Source organism: Mercenaria mercenaria, chromosome 9 (assembly GCF_021730395.1).
Source record: "Mercenaria mercenaria strain notata chromosome 9, MADL_Memer_1, whole genome shotgun sequence".
In the NCBI taxonomy this organism is placed as follows: Eukaryota; Metazoa; Mollusca; class Bivalvia; order Venerida; family Veneridae; genus Mercenaria; species Mercenaria mercenaria.
Window position 1 is genome coordinate 1405524 of NC_069369.1, and position 18082 is coordinate 1423605.

Here is an 18082-nt window from a genome sequence, read left to right on the forward strand (position 1 = left end):
TACACCTTCCTTAACTTTCTCCTTCCTTACTTACTAGTCCAACTAATTTGACGCGATCCTATGAAATAGTTGTTCTTATGTGCAATACCTCCACTGATGTCAAACACTCGAAGTACCATACTAGTGAAGAAAATTTCCAATGAAATTGTCATCGCGCTGCCGACTTGGGTATAAATGTTATTTTTGTTGCGAATATGAGAAAATTTACATGTAAAGGAAAGGGAATCAATTCCTCGTTGATTTATATAAAAAATATTAAATACTTTTCAAAATTTCTGGTGATTTAAACCTATGCATCTACTGCACTCGATTAACGTTTACCGCGTCTGCCCAAGCGATGAAACCAGAAACTTTACATGACGGTGTATTGTGTTTTATCTTCTTCTAAACTGGATATTCTTCCTTATTGTGTTGACGGATAGATTGCTCGTCACGTATTACCGTCGGTTTATTTTGACTAACTAACTTACTTAATTTATATGATATTTGATTTAATAAATTTAATACGAAAGTGATAATTTACAAAATTAGAAATGAAAACAAACGAATCGGAAGACGATACCAATAATGAAAATACTGTTCCGAAAGCTGGGTCTGTTTTATACGGAGTAGAAGATGTGCCTTCACTACCACTGTGTTTACTCTTCGGAGTTCAGGTAACATTTTCCATACACGCTTCAATGGAAAAATTATATTATTTATAGAATGCTGCTAAATAGGCTTTAAATGCTAAATGATGTTCTATATATTTCCGGTTTTCATAAAAATAACAACAACAACAAAAACTGGAACAACCTGAAGAATAACATTTTTTCTAGTCTTTTGTGTTAAATATGTATTTGTTCAACACATTGAATTAGCGCGGTAGGAAGGTAGCATCAAAAAGTGAAACACAGATTATTAGTCCCCTGCCAGTGTATTACCGGATGGGAATCATAGTTTGCTAAAATAGACGGAAGATAGATAGATACACACTCGCACTCAAGGATCACAAAAATATTTATGTATGTCCAGCATCTTTCACAGAATTTGTAGTAATTCTTTATTTTGGTCGACAGCCGTGCTTATGTTAAACATTTAAAAAATTAGGCTATTTCTGGACAAAACTGAAACGTCTCCTTAGGTAAATATGTAGAGGGCAATTGGAAAATTTGAACGTTATTTTGTTTCATTCATTTCCCCATCAGTTCATCAATCCGGTTGTTCGTATCTATTAGACAAAGGCTGGGTCACAGATAGAAAGCAGTTTTAACCATAATGAGATGATGTGCAGAATGCAAATTCTGATTCAAGGTCACTTTTGAATGTTGAGATCAGTCAGCTAGGAGTTTATCTATTCTATCAAATGAAATGCTAACACATCTCTTGCAGCTATGGCCAAATATTCTGCATCAGTCACTTACACCTTTATATGAGGCTCTTTTTGGAGATATGCATTGTTTTTTTTTTGTTTGTTTTTTAAAAAACGTAACAAACAAACCTCTGTACTTTAACGTTAGAATTAAATTTGGTTGAATTTTTTAAATCATAATTTGTTGATAGGTTTGCTTTAATCAGTTGACATTGATATGAAAAAAATATAAATTTATGCTGTAATAGATTTTGTGTATACAGATCTTTATGCATTGTGCACGCATACTTAAGCGTAACCTGTAAACGGTTTCGATTACACATACACTGCTATACTAGCAAAATTATAAATGAGAAAAATATTATAACATTTATTGCTGGTATTTATTTTAGTTCACTTTGTTCTTTTTGCGTAAACAATATCTATAGCAACTGTAAAATTGTTTAAAGTAAATGATTTTCTTCCAGCCTCTAAAATGGATTTAATCTTAAAGCTCAATGAAATTTCATGACATTGTTGTATAAGTCCAAAACGTTTACCCGTCGGAACAAGTAACAATATATTCTTGGCAGAAGCATGTATATATACAGTGTGGCTTTTTGGATGAGTTGATAGAAATGGTTAAGGTCGCTGAATTCAAACTACATGTATCTGACCAAAGTGTGTTTGAAACCTTGCTCGATTCTAGAATTATTTCATGTGAGGATGCCATCCAGCTGGCTTATGAAAGGTACGTAGTTCTACCAAGGTGCCCGCCCGTTATGAAATGATACTCGGAGTTAACATTGCATCAAAACTTGGAAAAATTGTCATTTTACCTAAATTGTGTCAAAGTACATCTTAACACAGCACAACAAAAAACAAACAAAATGTAACCTGCCTGGACAATATGCATGTGTAAACATCAAAGTAAGGCCATGTACACGTCAAGTAACATTCTGTTTCGATAGAACTAATGAGGTGTATATCAGATACCTTTTCTGCAGCTCTATCATGAAGTTTGGGAAAAAACACGTTATTGACAGCTCCTGTAAAAGCTTGTCATCATGCTTTGTATATTGGTTCCTCTTCTTTAAATGAAAAAAATGAAAATAATACGGAAGCCTTTCTTCGCCAAAATTATAAACTCCATAAACATGGGATTCGATATTAATATGCACTGAATGTGTATCTTGATGTATATTCCCCGTGCTTGCTAACAGAAGACAGACGTGGCAAAATGTACCCGTGGCACAGCTAGCTTAGTATGGATCAGGCATACGCTATAAAATGTTTGCTGTGTTTTCTATTTTATTATTGTGTCACGTGGTGCATACAAAATGAAAAAACTACATAAATGAGTGCTGAGGATTATATAGATCTACATTTTTTAGGTTTGACAAAATTTTCGAAAACTATATAAATAGTCTTATGCTGCAGACGGTACGCTTTGGTACTTGCTCTAGCCCAGTTACGCTTTGGACATGCAGTTTGTCCAGAGTTGCAGGGTGAAAACTTCTTATTTGTTCCAGTCTTGTAGAAAGAAAACGTCTTTCCGTGCTGACCGCCCAAAGGAAATCACTCTTGCTGTGTTCCAGGTTCAGGCTATCGCCCCGTAGGCCGTGCCAGACCGTATGCGGGCACTACAATCCTGCCCGTCCTATTAAAAATAGGTAGTCCCTACACTATGGAAGTAGACCATGGTATTTTAGACCATCGAAGTATACCATGGTCTCTGCTCTGATCCTGAGTACCAGTACTAGTATTGACTTTAGCCACAATACCATCGCTACCGGCGACCATGGATCTCCGCATCCATAGTGCACCGGGATCAGCCCCTATTGCTTAAACAGACTCACTTCTTTCAAGCTTTTCAGCAAACCAAGATGAATGTCATCTTGCCCTAAGTTACAACCTCAATCTAACAGAAGAAATTGTTCCTTGTTTCACTGATCTGTCTCAGCCGCTTGACTGGCACGAAACAGATCGGACCATGCCGGATCTGTCCTACCTCGTTACCAATCCAAAACAAACAGCAATTTCTCATCATGTGTCAACACATCACCCAGCTCCATCAATCACTCAAACGTGGCTGGGGCATTACATAAAACAAATGGCATCTTTTGGAACTCAAACAAACCTCTCCGTGTAACAAATGCAGTTTTTGGCTTATCACTATCTGACATTTCTACTTGCCAATATCCTGAACTTAAGTCAAGGCAAGAAGACCAAGTTGATCCAGCTAGTTGGTCTATGCACTCATCTATCCTTGGTAGTGGATATGCATCTTTTATCGTGGTTTTATTCAAGCGCCTGTAGTCAATGCAAAATCTGTGTGTGCCGTCCTTTTTCTTGACAAGAACTATGCCACTGGTCCAAGGACTTGTTGAAGGCTGTATCACATCATCTTTTAGCATTTGGTCAGTTTGTTTATCTTCTTGTATGTGTACAGGTATCCTTCGTGTGGGCTGTTTTATTGGCTTAGCGTCACCTGTGGGAATGTGATGTTTAATTATGCCTGTCCTACCTAGGTCGCTCTCTGAGACAGAAAAAATATGCGAATATTTGCTTAATAACTTCAGAATTTGCTTCTTCTGATCCCCATTTATTCCATCAACTGTTCGCTGAAATCTTGCATGGTCTGGTAGGATATCAGCCTTGTTTCTTTTTCTTGGGTTATCTTCAATCTTGTCAATTTTTTAAATGGTTGCTACGTTTGTTCCCGAATAAAAGGTTTGAGGCTCTTTAGAAAAGTTGGCAATTCTTAAAGGTATGTCATCGTCTTCTTTGACTAACGACCTTGCTAGAAGTCCACTTCCTTGTTCACTGAAGGATTGACTTGGTTCTACCACACCATATCCTATGCGCTTGGTTCCTACTACAGTCACTATACCCATTACTATCATCTCTGATTCGGTATAGTTATCTGCTCTGAGAGAATAACACGATAACAACCTATTTTGCCTGTACAAAATAGATTAACCGTTTGTCCGCTAATCTTCATAATATTGTGGATAACATCTATGGTGATATTATGCTGTTGCATAAAATCTAACCCTAACACGACATCCATTTCAATTAAAGCTACTATTACTTTTGTCTGACATGTTATATCTCCGAACTGTATGGATAACTCTGTTTGTCCTTTAACTTCCAAGTGATTTCCACTACCTGACATTATCTTGAAATCAAATGGCATAACCCTATAATTTTGCTCTAAAGCATTGCAAAGTTTATATGAGATTAGAGTTAAAGTAGCTCCTGTATCAACTAGACAATCTACTGACATCTTATCGAGTGTAGCCGTAGCATATAACCCAGACATTAAAATACCTAAGTTTTGCATACTGTGCCCATCTTTGACATTTTTGGTGCTATCATTACTTTGGTTTTGACAAGGCTGTTCTGGTTTTTGATGTGGTGTCATATTATCTTTCGAGGATCTATCCGTAGGAGATCTTGAGTCTGGACGTGGTTGCCAGCTTTGTGTTCTTGGTGAAAAATGCCTATCATGGTTATATTGACGTTGAAACCTACCTCTGAATGCACCTCATTATGGATGACCGTACTTTAATGGACGACGTGGATATCTATTTTCTGTATTATTCTGGTATTTACTTCGTCTCATACTGTCTGTCGTCGCCTGTAACTTTGATACAGTCTTCTTTAAATTTTCCATCTCAGAGGATGGGACCTCTGACGTTGTACTTCTCACAATGCCTTGATGCTGTCTTTCTGCACGATAAAAGGCTTCAAGCTCGACCGCATGTCTGACTGCATCATTCAATCTGTAGGCCTTGCCTGTTTTATTTTCAGTCACATATTCGAAATTATAAGTGCATCCATAAATTTCTCCTTAGCTAATGTCTCGCGGACATCAGCTGGAGCACTGGGATATGCTAAATTAGCCAAACGGCGGATATCCTGCCCTAGTTCAGCCATAGACTCCGTTGCTTTTTGTTGCCTGTCCCTTAATTGTACTCTATACAACTATGGTTTTTAGGGGAGAACCTATCTTCAAGAGCTCTTACTAGCTCATTAAAGTCTGTAGTTTTGGCACTGAGATTACCAAAAACACCTTGTGCCTGTCCTCTTAAAGAGACAGATAAATAAAGACGACCCTTCTGATTTTCATTCCAACCATTTAAAACTGCACAGGCATCAAAATGTGCCTTATAGTCTGTCCAGGCACTGGTTCCGTCATATGTTGCAGGTTTCATGACCGTGCCCTTATTACCAGCAGTTGGTTTTGCTTCGTCCGTATTTCCTATACCAGAATTATCCCCTGTTCCTGAGGTAGTATCTACCTTCTTCTTCCGCACAGTGACAAATCTGTCTGTCCTATCATTCTCGCCATCCTCACTTTTAGTCGGTACTCGAGGCAGTAAACGTCTTGGTTTTGAAATACTAGGTGTTTTCACATCATCTGGTCTACCATGCCTTATATCCCGCATATAAGTCTTATCTGGAGCTGGGGTAGAAGTGGATATCGCACCTGAAATTCGGTTTATCTGATGCTGCAACTCATTGATTTCTTGCTCTATCCTGAGCCTTCTATTTTCTGTCTTAAGTTCTTGCATCTCTTCCATCATCAAGAGGAAATCCTCGTCAGTCCATCTACTACTTCTATCCATTATAAATGTTTATTGTGGGTTTATAGGTTATTCAAGACTATAACAGGGTCCCCCGTTGGGCGCCAAATTTTGTAACGTGTAGCTACTATGGATAGATAATTTTCCTCTGGGCTTCTTAGCCGTTTGATTTGTTACCAATGATTAATGAAATGATTTAAGGTGCCAGCAATCAGTTTAGAATTATAGGAAATAGACAAATGATTTCAGTGATTATAAGTCTTGTGGATGGACTATCCTCAATCAAGATATAGTTAAAGTGTTTATATCAGACCCTATATGTCTATCCTGTACCCGCAGTCAGGTTTATATCCCTCTTGAACAGCGGATGTGCTAATTGATCATATCTATCTTAAATGAGCTTATCCTTTTATGCACGAGAAGAGATATCCTTACTTTTTCACCTAAGAATATATGAATAGTTATGCCCTGTTGTTTAGTAACTCCCAGCAACCGCAATGCTTGCAGCGAGCCCTCCACGAACAGGTCAGACTATCCTGCAGTTTAGTAGCTCCCAGCAACCGCAATGCTTGCAGTGAGCCCTCCACGTACAGGAATCAGAAAACCTATAGAACAGAAAAAGTGGAAACTTCACAGTCAAGCCTAAGAGACAAGTTCCTAATAGGCGTTCTGTAATTTAATATAATTATTTTAATATATTACTGACTATGTGGACACTACGACAGCCGGACAGATTCTCATCAGTCAGCTGCTCCGCAGGTCCTTATATAGCTTGTACCGGGTACCAGTATTGGAACCAGTAAGAAAGCGTTTGTCGATACCGACAGTAATCAAGCACCCAAACGATTCGTCCTCAGGGTCGAAATGACTGAGTACAAATCAACTTATTTTGAGACCAAGTTTTAGCGTAAATATTCAGTCTAGAATATGATTTCTACATGAAATCAAACAGGATTAAGAAAAGGAATAATATTTAGAGGTTATTCTATAACTTAACTCAGTTTTTACCTGTATTTGAATAATTGTTGGAGGAAGTGAGTCATCTGCTGTTTTGTTTACTTGAAAGCGGTATATGACCACTATATTTAGTAACGGGTAACAGTGTACTATATCTAAGAGGGTCCCTTGCTACACAACAATCTAATTGAGGTCTTGCTCATTTTACTAAATTATAAGCGAGGCAGCACCTTTTTGTTGAAAACAGGATGAGGAAACATATTTTCAGATGAGTTAAAAGGAGTCATTAATCTTTTGAAATGATGACAACTAATATATCTTTAAAGTGAACCTGCAAAAATAATCACACATAGGTAAAAGAATTTAAGAAAATGATACTTAATTATGTAAAATAACATGATTTGAACAGGTAAAAATGGAAAAGAACACACTCCTTTTACAGTAAAAGTTTTACTAACAATCTGATTGAAGCTAATTGAGGTGCTACGTCATTTTACTGAAATATAAGTGTGGTAGCACCTCTTTTGTTGAAAAACAAAATGAGGAAACATACTTTTCAAATGAGTTAAATTGAGTCATTATTCTTTTGAAATGGTGAAAAAAGTATGCAATCACTCTTTCAAAATGATGAAACGGTGTAGTCACAACTTTGTAGGGAAAATGCAAAAGAAGATAAAACACTTTATCTAGTTATTTATTTATATTTTTGCATCAATTGTAGAAAAGTATAGTGGACGCAACTTGACCCCGATGGTTGACTTTTGTATTATAATACATAATGAGGTACAACCTATTAGTAAAAAGGAGTGTACGTAAAACACTTAATCTCTTTGCATTTAAAAAACACGAGCTGCACGAGAAAATGGAAATATAAATTTATGTAAATATGAATTAGTGTATTGGAAAGTTTAAAAAAAACTGTATACTGTATACAAACTAATTCCATATAATATATACGGCTACCCTAAGCACCCCCTTATTTCTACAATGAAATAATCGATATGAATAATCAGCCTAAGGTCAACCATCGCGGTCAAGTTGCGACTACTATATCTTCATCTTTTAAAACCAGAAACACTTCCCGCCATGTTCATGTTTATTAACAAAAGCCATTAACATATATAAGTCTTCTATTTTATCAAATCAATATCCTCAATCTCACAGTTGTGAATATGATACAACCACTGGAGAGATTCAATGTCTGCAGTCATCAAACATGAAAGTTGTCATATAATGGTATCCTGTCCGGTTTCATATGATGTTCTATGACATGCATCTAATGACACTAATCCTGATATTACTCGGAACATCTTTTCAAAAGGACTTAAAAACCTTTAGACTGATGTTTTTGAATACATACTTTGAATTTTGTTTTTTCTCACATGATAAATACTCCTTCATATCAAGTACAATGTTGCTAATAGTACTCATTTTTAACGTAAGAAGTGTCAAAAGTGTCAAATGAATATATTATCTATGTGAGGTACTCTTTATTTAAACAGTTAAATGGTTATTTTAAATTTTCAAAACAACTACCGCCGGGTTGTAGACTTGTTTGGCTGAATTTGCTGAGACCAGGATTCGAATGTATTTAGTCTGCTTTCATAAAATTTCAGCTCTGGTGATTGAAACTCCAGATCTAATCCAGTATAATCCATTATGTTTACTGTTCTTCTAAAAATGAAGCCAATAGTAAAACACTAGTCTTTCCTTTAAATCACACAGGGATTTGAACTGATAAAAGTCAATGTTAACTGAGATTTTCCTTTCCCCAGTAGAATTACAGTTTTAATCCGTTTTCTCTTAATAGTTAGAAAATGTTCATCTAGTTGACAAAAAACCTGTTTCGACAATGGACACCAATTAACAGTTTCAAAACCACAGTCTCTTAAAGAAGCTAACAAGTCTTCTTTGAATAGCAGTTGTGCTTGAGCCATGCTTTTAATCTGTTTTGATATATTTTAAAAGTCTGTTTTGAAGTTTATATTTACTTCATTTCTCTCCTGTCTTTGTAATGTAGTCCCTTATTTCTGCTGCAATAGTTTGATAGATATAATGATCCCTAAGTATTCTTACAAGCAATGAATGATACCTTATTAAAATATTCTTTTTCATTCGTCTGTTGCATAATGACCTATCTATGGTCTTCAAATTTAAGAAAGTCTCGTTGTAAGACAATGATAGATTGTCTATATAGTCTTCTCACGATTTCAGTGATGGCATCTATTTGTCTCGAACTTAAATTTTGAATTAATTGACGTTGAGTCCGTCCATTTGAATACTCTGTGGTTATCTGATAGTTTAAATCTAGAAACACTTTCGATCTGTTCATAACAGGTTACTCCTCAACTTAATGTTAAAAGTAAATAAAATAGTTCTAAAGATTGTACTGATGATATTCATTCCATAAAATGTGTCCACAATGTATGTGTGTGTGTTCAGATTTAACGGGTTTTTTTCGACAATGTTTCAGTCATATAAACGACGGTGTCTACTTGTAGCAGTGAGCACAATGCCCAACTTTATAGTGCTGCCTCACTGGAATATCACGCCATAGATACGTGACATGATACCACACCCAGTCAAATTATACTGACACCGGGCTGACCAGTCCTAGCACTACCCTCTTAATGCTGAGCGCCAAGCGAGGAAGCTACTAGTACCATTTTTTACGTCTTTGGTATGACGCGACCGGGATCGAACCCACGACCTCCCGCTCTCGAAGCAGACGCTCTACCACTAGGCTACCGAGGCGGTTTTTTCACAATGTATACATTGCCAACCTGTATCAAAATGTGGTCCTACTCCAAAAATGTATACATTGTCAACCTGTATCAAAATGTGGTCCTACTCCAAAATATGATCAAGTGATTAAACAATGAATTATTTTTAAAGAACAATTGTAGTAATATCTTAAAGAGAAAAAAAAGGTTCTATCACAAAATATTCTTTCAAATGGCATAAGTCCAACTGAGTATACTAATTACTGTCTTGGTATATAGTCTTCTGAGTCATTATATTGTTTGCTTATAAGGAAAGGTACCAACAAACAATGTTCGTCATGCCAGTATGAGTCTCTTGAATACCTTCTTGCTACTGTCGTATACCTATGTTGGTAACTTTGTAACATACCCAACATAAATCTATGGCTTTCATAAGCCCACCAATATATGCTTAATACTTCATCATCATCTCGCACCCAAGGCAGTCTGTTCCCTTCTTCGTCAAAAAAATGAATCAAACATCTGTCATATGGATCATATGGTCTCAAATCCATTTTGTAAAAAACAAGTAACTATCTAAACACAAAACAAAAATGAATATTTCACTGTGCACTTGTAACACTTGAAACAAAGCCTCCAAATCCAGCCCCGACGCCAGCTGGTGGGCATGGTGACGGTTATTCCATCCTTACCTCTTTAAGATATTTACAGTTAGGTGACCACTTTAAATGTTCCCTCCATGCATCGTCATACTTGTTACATGAAGTAATTCTAACACTGCAACGGAAACAAATTACAATATCTGCCTCTTTGGTATACTAAAATCCAGCTCTGGCTAACTGGTATTTGTCAGGTAGTAACTGCTTTGGATACAGTCCCTGGCTCGTGGATTTTTCAAAGTCCGCGCTTCCCCGCGATTGGACCCTAACGCGGACACTTTTATGAGCCGCGGGGATGCGCGTTTTTTCTGCATCCCCGTAATATAGTTTACAGCTTTCACCGCGACCAAATGCAATAAATCAATTGCGGTGTATTGCGAAGACATATCGCAGCGCATCGCGGTGAAGTGCCGGTGGTTCGCGGTGAATTGCGGTGGATCGCCGCGATTTACAGGTAAGAGAATAACGATATAAATGCTATATAAAATGTAGAATGCATATAAACTGACAGGGATTTTAACATTAATTATTTAGAGGAAAAATGAAAAGTAAATGAATTTTCATCATCTTTAATAATAATAATTTCAAATATATTTTGCAAAGATTATTTCAGTATACACATTTCCATAATATAAAATATATCTACTGACAAGATTTGATAACAACTATCTTTATATAAAATAATGCATTCTTTAATTTACCATTTATAATATGTTAAGTTTGATTTTCAATGTGGCTGTATTATGTACAAAAGTAAATATCTGCATATAGAGAAAACTTTTTTTTTTCAGTATAATAGCTTTCGAATAAAATAATGAAAAAAAGACATATCAGTGTAATTGATTTTTTCATTTATATAAAATACTTACAAAGGAATGGTCAAATGATTTGATCATAAACGTACAATCATGCATGATAGCTACTGAAATATAACACAACACGATAAAATTAGATTATTGAGTTTCACCTGTACAAGAAATGTCAAAACTGATGATAGTAAATATGAATGAATAGGGGAGATAAATCGAATATATATCAAAGAACCTCTCTTAGATTAATGATATGTATGTAGTTGCTTTAAACTGCAATACGAACAGTCTACGCGCTTTTAGAATTAAATCGGTGAACGTAATGTGACATTCCGCTGGATACATGTATACTAAATACAACAATTAAATTTACAATATTTGGGCAAAAGCAAACCAAAATTATTAAAAAATTTACATTTCACAATTAAAAAATTATTATTAACTAAATTTTAAGGTAGTACATAAATATTACGGGATGAAATAAACTTTAAAAGTTTAAAAGATAAAGAAAGTTTTGAAATAACGAGATGCAAAATACAAAAAAAAAAATGCCTAACATTTTTTCTTTTCTTGTTATTTCAATAAAATTAAGAATGTAACCCTTAAATTTGGCGCATAAACTCTTTGTTTTGTTTTGTTTTTGAATGAAGAAGTACTTGTTGAAATAATAAACAAACTTATAAGAAAACGAATTAAAAAATTTGCACGAATATACGCAAGAAAATCTGGTTTCTTTATGTGCCAGGTACTCCTTTCAAAACATATAAGCTACATGCAGGCGTTAAACTGTCCTTTTAGCTGAATACCTGGTTGATAAATTAATTCAGGAATAATATTATAATATTTAAGTAAGTGTAAATTCTGCAAGTTTGTCAGTGTACTGTTACATTGTACATGTATTTGACCGGCTACGTGTTTTACGCTTCGCGAGATATTTCAATGTCGTTTAACGCGTGTCAATAGATAAGGGGTTAATTGACAACTTTGGCCGATATTTTATCACGTTTAAGAAAAATGATACACCTGGTATGAAATGCACAGTTTTCTTATATTATATTTGTTAAAAATTTGAAGTATGTTTTTTAAATTTATCATCAACAATAATGACTCACAAGCTATATAATTCTATAAACTTGATATTATATATTACCAGTGTAAAGATTTAAATGGTGTTCAAATTTAGACCGTTCTTTATATTTATATGAAAATAAATAAAACACTTCTTTTATATACCAAGTATAATTTAGCAAACCAATTTAAAGGAAATAGATTAGATTTGAAAAATCGGCGCCGCTTTATTTTAAATTCTATTTTAGTCTATTAAAGTAAAATTATCATTTTCAATATTATTGCATTTAAGTTATTAAAAGTGTATTTGATAAAAGTAAAATTTTATAAAGATACATTAATTAGTTTTTAAGATATTTGCAATAAACGCGTTGCAAATAGTTCGTAATATCATTCGTTAAGTGTATAGATATGAGCCTTAGCAAATCTTACCTGGATTTCGCGGTGACTGCCGGTGATTCACCGCGATCCATCGCAATTCAGCGCGACCCGCTGAGATTTTTCATCGCGATTCGCCGTAGACACTTTGTAATAGATCGCGGGGTCTTACAAAATCATCGTGATTTATCACAGTCTTCAGTAGTGATTCAATGTGAAAAATCATCGCGATTTTCAACTCAGGGTAAATATTTGTGCCGGTGGTAACGCGGAAAAAGCAAAATCCGCGAGCCAGGGACTGTATGTATGAAAGGTTTCCAGTCTATTTTCATAATATTCAAATCCATTACCTGCAGTGTTCAGTGTATGTATAAAATTAATATTTCTAATGTTGACCCTTAAACGATCCTTGTAAAAACGCAAACAAAAAGGATACTAGCATAAGTTATAGTTTATTATTACATGACTGTATTCTATTGTTTCTCTGATTGGCTGAAAACGGTTCGAAAAGTAATGAGTACATATCATATCAACTTAACTTAGGTTATAAATAGTACGAAAATAAAAATAGATCGAAGTAGGTGCTTGGAATACCAATAGCAACCTGATTTGGTCTAAATTTATTCCTTATTTCTTTATTAAAGTTTATTCATGTATTCGGCTCGGTGAATATAACTCTTTTCGGGTTGATAAATCCTGATATCAACCTATGAAAAAGTCAATAATTGTATATTGTTAACCTAATATAGGTCATATTTAATTTTTTTTTAAAAAAGAGCGCACTAGTGTAATCAATACACTTGTCCCCGATAGAAAATTGGGCGCTGTGGTAGTTTTATAAAAATGGAGGTAAAGATTGTCCACTGAAGTGCTATTTTAAGGGCTTAAAATGCACTAATTGCTTACTAAAAAAAGATTATAGCGACGGGCTTATAGAATCAAATGAAACAACGTTGGACCGACTGTCATAACATTTCCATAATACATTGGTCAGATAATTATTGATTATTCAATACATAGTGTGTAACAGAGAAGATTATGTCTGAAAATATTGAATTTGCCTTTATGGTCAAACTTGGAAAACACATAGTAACTATTCTGTTATATATACAACTCAACAAAGTGACAAAAGGTACATTTATCAGTACACACTATCACAAGATGGTAGACAACATGAATAAACTTGCATAAGGCTGTTTAGAGAATTTCAACACTAGGCATTACATCTTCCTCAACATCCTTTGTGTAGTTTGCACATGTATTTGAGGGGCTTTTGAAGCAAGAATACCAGAAAGGTTCTAATTTGTCAGAATACTTCTGGTCCGCCTCATTTCTCTTGACTTAAATGCATATTTCACATTTGGCCTGCGATGCGTCTTTGGAGCCCATAAACTACCCGTATCCCACTTTCCGTGCAGAGGCAGGAGGCGGCAGTGCGATTTTCGTACGGATTTATGCGCCCCGCAGCCTTTACGACAAATTTGAAAATGTCTTAAGCCCGTAGCCCGTAGAAATGTCGCAGATGGCATTGCACAATTCCTGCACGGGCATCGTTAGGAGGATGCGCGCTGTTCGTGCAGCCAACGTGGATATGGTGCCCAAAAGATATTGGACGAAGATTGTAGACTAGTGAGTCCTTCGCAAGGCTCTCGCATAGCTGCCGCAAGGTTGCCGCTCGTTGACCGTGAAGTTCCCTTGAAATCACACGGATATTGAGCAATTATTGCGCGACCACCCTACAGCGGACGTAGCAGTCTTGATACGGGCAAAACATTTTTCAGATGGTTGTACGATTTCCGCGAGAAGCTTGCGGAGGCTTCATGGCAACTGCACCCAAATTGCACGAGTACTGTACAATCTCCGCGTAACATCCATATGGATTTCTCCTGATTTTCCCCCGATAGCCTTTACAAAAATGTCACGATGCTCATATATAATGTGAACAGATATGCCGTAGCCCGTAGCCACCTATGATGCCCCCAAAACTGTAAGGAAAATCATAAACTAATTTATCGCACGGCGCCGTGAATTAGGCAAAAGGGACAGAATACCTGACACCATATGTGCCCGACTTGATAAGCAACCTTTTAAAGTATATTAAAGGGTTGTAGCAGACGATGGAGTAATGCACACCGTAGACCTATTCTGGATGAACAGATGCTTGCGTGCTTCATTGACATCTGCTGCTGGACATGCTTTTTGTTTGTTTAGAAGAGCATTGAAAGACTCTATTGTTGCTGGACATGTTCTTTTATTTAGAAGAACATTGGAAGACTCTATCTTAGGCATTTTATCTAAGAAGGGTTCATTTTTAAAAGAAAAAATGAACTGGGAGTGATGTTGTGAAATCAAAGAAACTGGTCATAGTTTCCCAAGCATTTTTTATACTTCGCACAAAGAAAACCTATGTCTTTTTCACGACGTGTGAAGGCAAAGCATTACACAAAGCTTGCAAGGAAGACAAAAATTATGACTTTAAATCACATTATGACTGAGCAAAACAGAAACTTAGGGGAACTGCATTTTATCCGTATGTGCCACAAATGTTAAGTGGTGTTATCCTTGGGAACAAATGCATGTTGCAATTATACATCCAGACAATATGCTGTCACTTAATGTGCATCACATTAGAAGCCTGAAGATTGTTTGTCTGTAGGTTCATGTACAATATTGAGATTAATCCCAAATTCTGAAATATAAGAGTCAGCATCTCTTTTCAGACGTCAGAAAACAACTACTTAGAGTCATTTGTTTTAATTAAAGCTCTCCTTGATATAGATCTCAGTTCATTGGCCCTATTCATCAATACCACAGGAATCTGAAAATTGTAGTTTAAGTATTCATAATCAATGTGTACTTACTATGTTTTGATTTCTGCAAAAATGTCCAAATATAGATAGTACTGACCATTACTGCACAGTTCTTCGTATTTTGAGCACCCTCGTAGAACCGATAGATTCTACTTCTAAATTAGTGACTGTACACACATTATATGCTAATGACGTGAAAGTTCGATCCCTAGCCGTGTGATACCTCAGCTTCAGGACTGGTCAGCCCGATGTCAGTATAATGTGACTGGGTGGGGTATCAAGTTACGTATCTACGGCATGATATTCCGTTGAGGTAGCACCATTTAGCTGGGCATTGTGCTCACTGCTACAAGCAACCAGCCTAATTTATATGACTGAAAGATTGTCGACCCGAGCACACACATACACACGCACATTGTTGTAAACTTCTACGTAGGGCTGTTACCATTTTAAACATACTTTATAGGTAAGCTGCCATTGTTTATGTAATTCTGGCACACATAAATGCATTCTGATTTTTTTCTGCTTAATACCTAATTTGTATCGAGGGGAGACAACTCTTTTTACTTTTGTTGAGAGTACAGTATTTGAATAACAAAAAATATTATTAAAACAGGTGATTATCATTAATTAAAGTAATGACTCTAACTGTTTATCTAAGGATTATAGGTAATATTAGGTATTTCTTAAAATCATATACATGTACATGTATGGCGGCCATCTTGGATTTTTCGGCCATATTGGATTTTTGGGGTGAGTCTCATGCTCTTTTTTCGGTTTTGCCCTAAAGTAGTTATGTTCCAAATTTTGTGCTTTTCCCATTTTCTGAAGTATTTTTTCACTGGACTATTATTGTTAACGATTGCTTAACAGTAGAATATAGACATAGGGTGATTACATATTTATTAGTCATCAAGGTTGTAGTGTGATACATATTTTTGTTATTTACGACGGAAATTTAAAGCTTATTGCAAATTTTGATATTGAATAAACATTTAGATTTGAATCCTCACTTTTGCCGCTTAGCTTTGATATTGAATGTCAGTGTAGCAAAGTAAAGTTTAATTTATTTAAATTGATGAAATAATTCAGTTATTTTACTTTTATTTATATATTCTTAAAGCAGTCGTATCAGTACTCCGTAGTCTATTGTATCATGTACTCTGTGTTCCAGTGTATTGTGCTGCACACTTGCTTTGTAAGCAAGAATACGATTTGATTGGTCAACTTTGCTTTCGCACATATAACAACTTTTTAGCGCGAACTACTACTTGCACGGCCCTCTGTACATCATTCTTTAGAAACTGTTGAAAGTGTACGCAAGTTCTTTTCTACTTTACAGTATAGTTAACAGTCCTCATCTTTGGACAACTTACTTTTCTTTAGAATCAGTTAGAGGGAACACAAGTTCCTTCTACTTTAAAGTAAATAGTCTTTACCTTGGACGACTTACTTTTTAGTAATTAAGTGTACCATTTATAGACGTATCTGGTAAGCTATTTTATTTAGCATTTGCTCTTTTAGAATTTAGTTATAATTGCGAAAGATTTATTTTGCGAAATTTATGTATTTCCACGTTTGTTATACCTCGCCGAAGGCGGAGGGATATAACTTTGACGCGGTCCGTTCGTTCGTCCGTCCTTCCGTGCGTCTTTCCGTCAGTTCGTCCGGAGCCATATCTTGGAAGTGGTTGGGAATATTTAAATAAAACTTCATAAACATGTTTACCATTATGCAGTTATGCACCCCGTCAAGTTTCAATCATATTGACTAAGTAAAACTAGAGTAAAACTTAGAAGTATCTAGTGTTAACTACTAAGTTACTTCAGGGTTATTGCCCTTAATTGTTTAAAAACCCATATATTTGTACATAATAAACTAACCAATTGGTAGAATTTCATTTAACTTCTTTCATTTATTTCCCCTTTATTGTAAACATGAGAAGATGTGTACCAATCCCCGGTCACAAATCCCCACTGCCTGCCTTGGTCACGCCCACTACCCATCCCACCCCCCCACCCTTCCTCCCCCAACAACCTCCAACATTTTTCTTCATTTTTTATTTTCCATCAAAATTTATTATCAACATGTGAAGTTTTGTACCTTCACCCGGTCACCCCCATCTCCCCCATTCCATTTTGTTATTGTTTTAAACCTTTTGTGAGTATTTATGTATTGATCAGCATCAGCATTTGAAGTTGTAACCACACACTCCCTCAGTCCCGCCACTACCCACGTTCCAGATTTCTTACTTAATTGTGCTCTCATTAAAGGACATCATTCTGTTCTGTTAAGTTCAAATGTACATGTTAAACAGCGACTATTGGTGCCAAACTACTCGAATAGAATATCTTGTTCTAGTTACACTTCAAACTCACATTTCAAATAACTCCATATAATTCTTAAAGCTGAGCTTATTATAGTAAACATATTCCATTCAAAATGATTTAATTATAGTCACATACATTTAATATGTACACTTAAAACATTTATTTTCCATTAAATTGATCCTGACTAATGAAATTATTTGCTTTTAAGTAACATATTTCTTTGCCATTCCTCACCACAACGGCGGGGGATACCAGTTCATCGGATTTGCTTGTTGTTGTTGTATTACAATTCGTATTTCATGTTTCATGCCCCTGATTTTATTGTTTTTATTCTTTTAGGTTTTCTTTGTGTACTATACGGGTACTCTGTCCAATAAATGGATAAAAACTACATCATGATTGTGTTTGATCCAAATCTACCACACC

General features: G+C 35.6%; 1 protein-coding gene across 1 annotated transcript in view; it reads left to right on the plus strand.

Annotated features, from left to right (window-relative positions):
- Positions 1 to 383: 383 nt before the first annotated feature.
- LOC128559364 (solute carrier family 23 member 2-like) overlaps positions 384 to 18082 on the plus strand; it is a 55841-nt gene continuing 38142 nt past the window's right edge. Inside the window, exon 1 of the mRNA XM_053550694.1 lies at positions 384 to 656. Coding sequence (XP_053406669.1) covers positions 534 to 656 — 123 coding nt within the window. The 5' untranslated portion in view covers positions 384 to 533. The remainder of the gene's footprint in view (positions 657 to 18082) is intronic.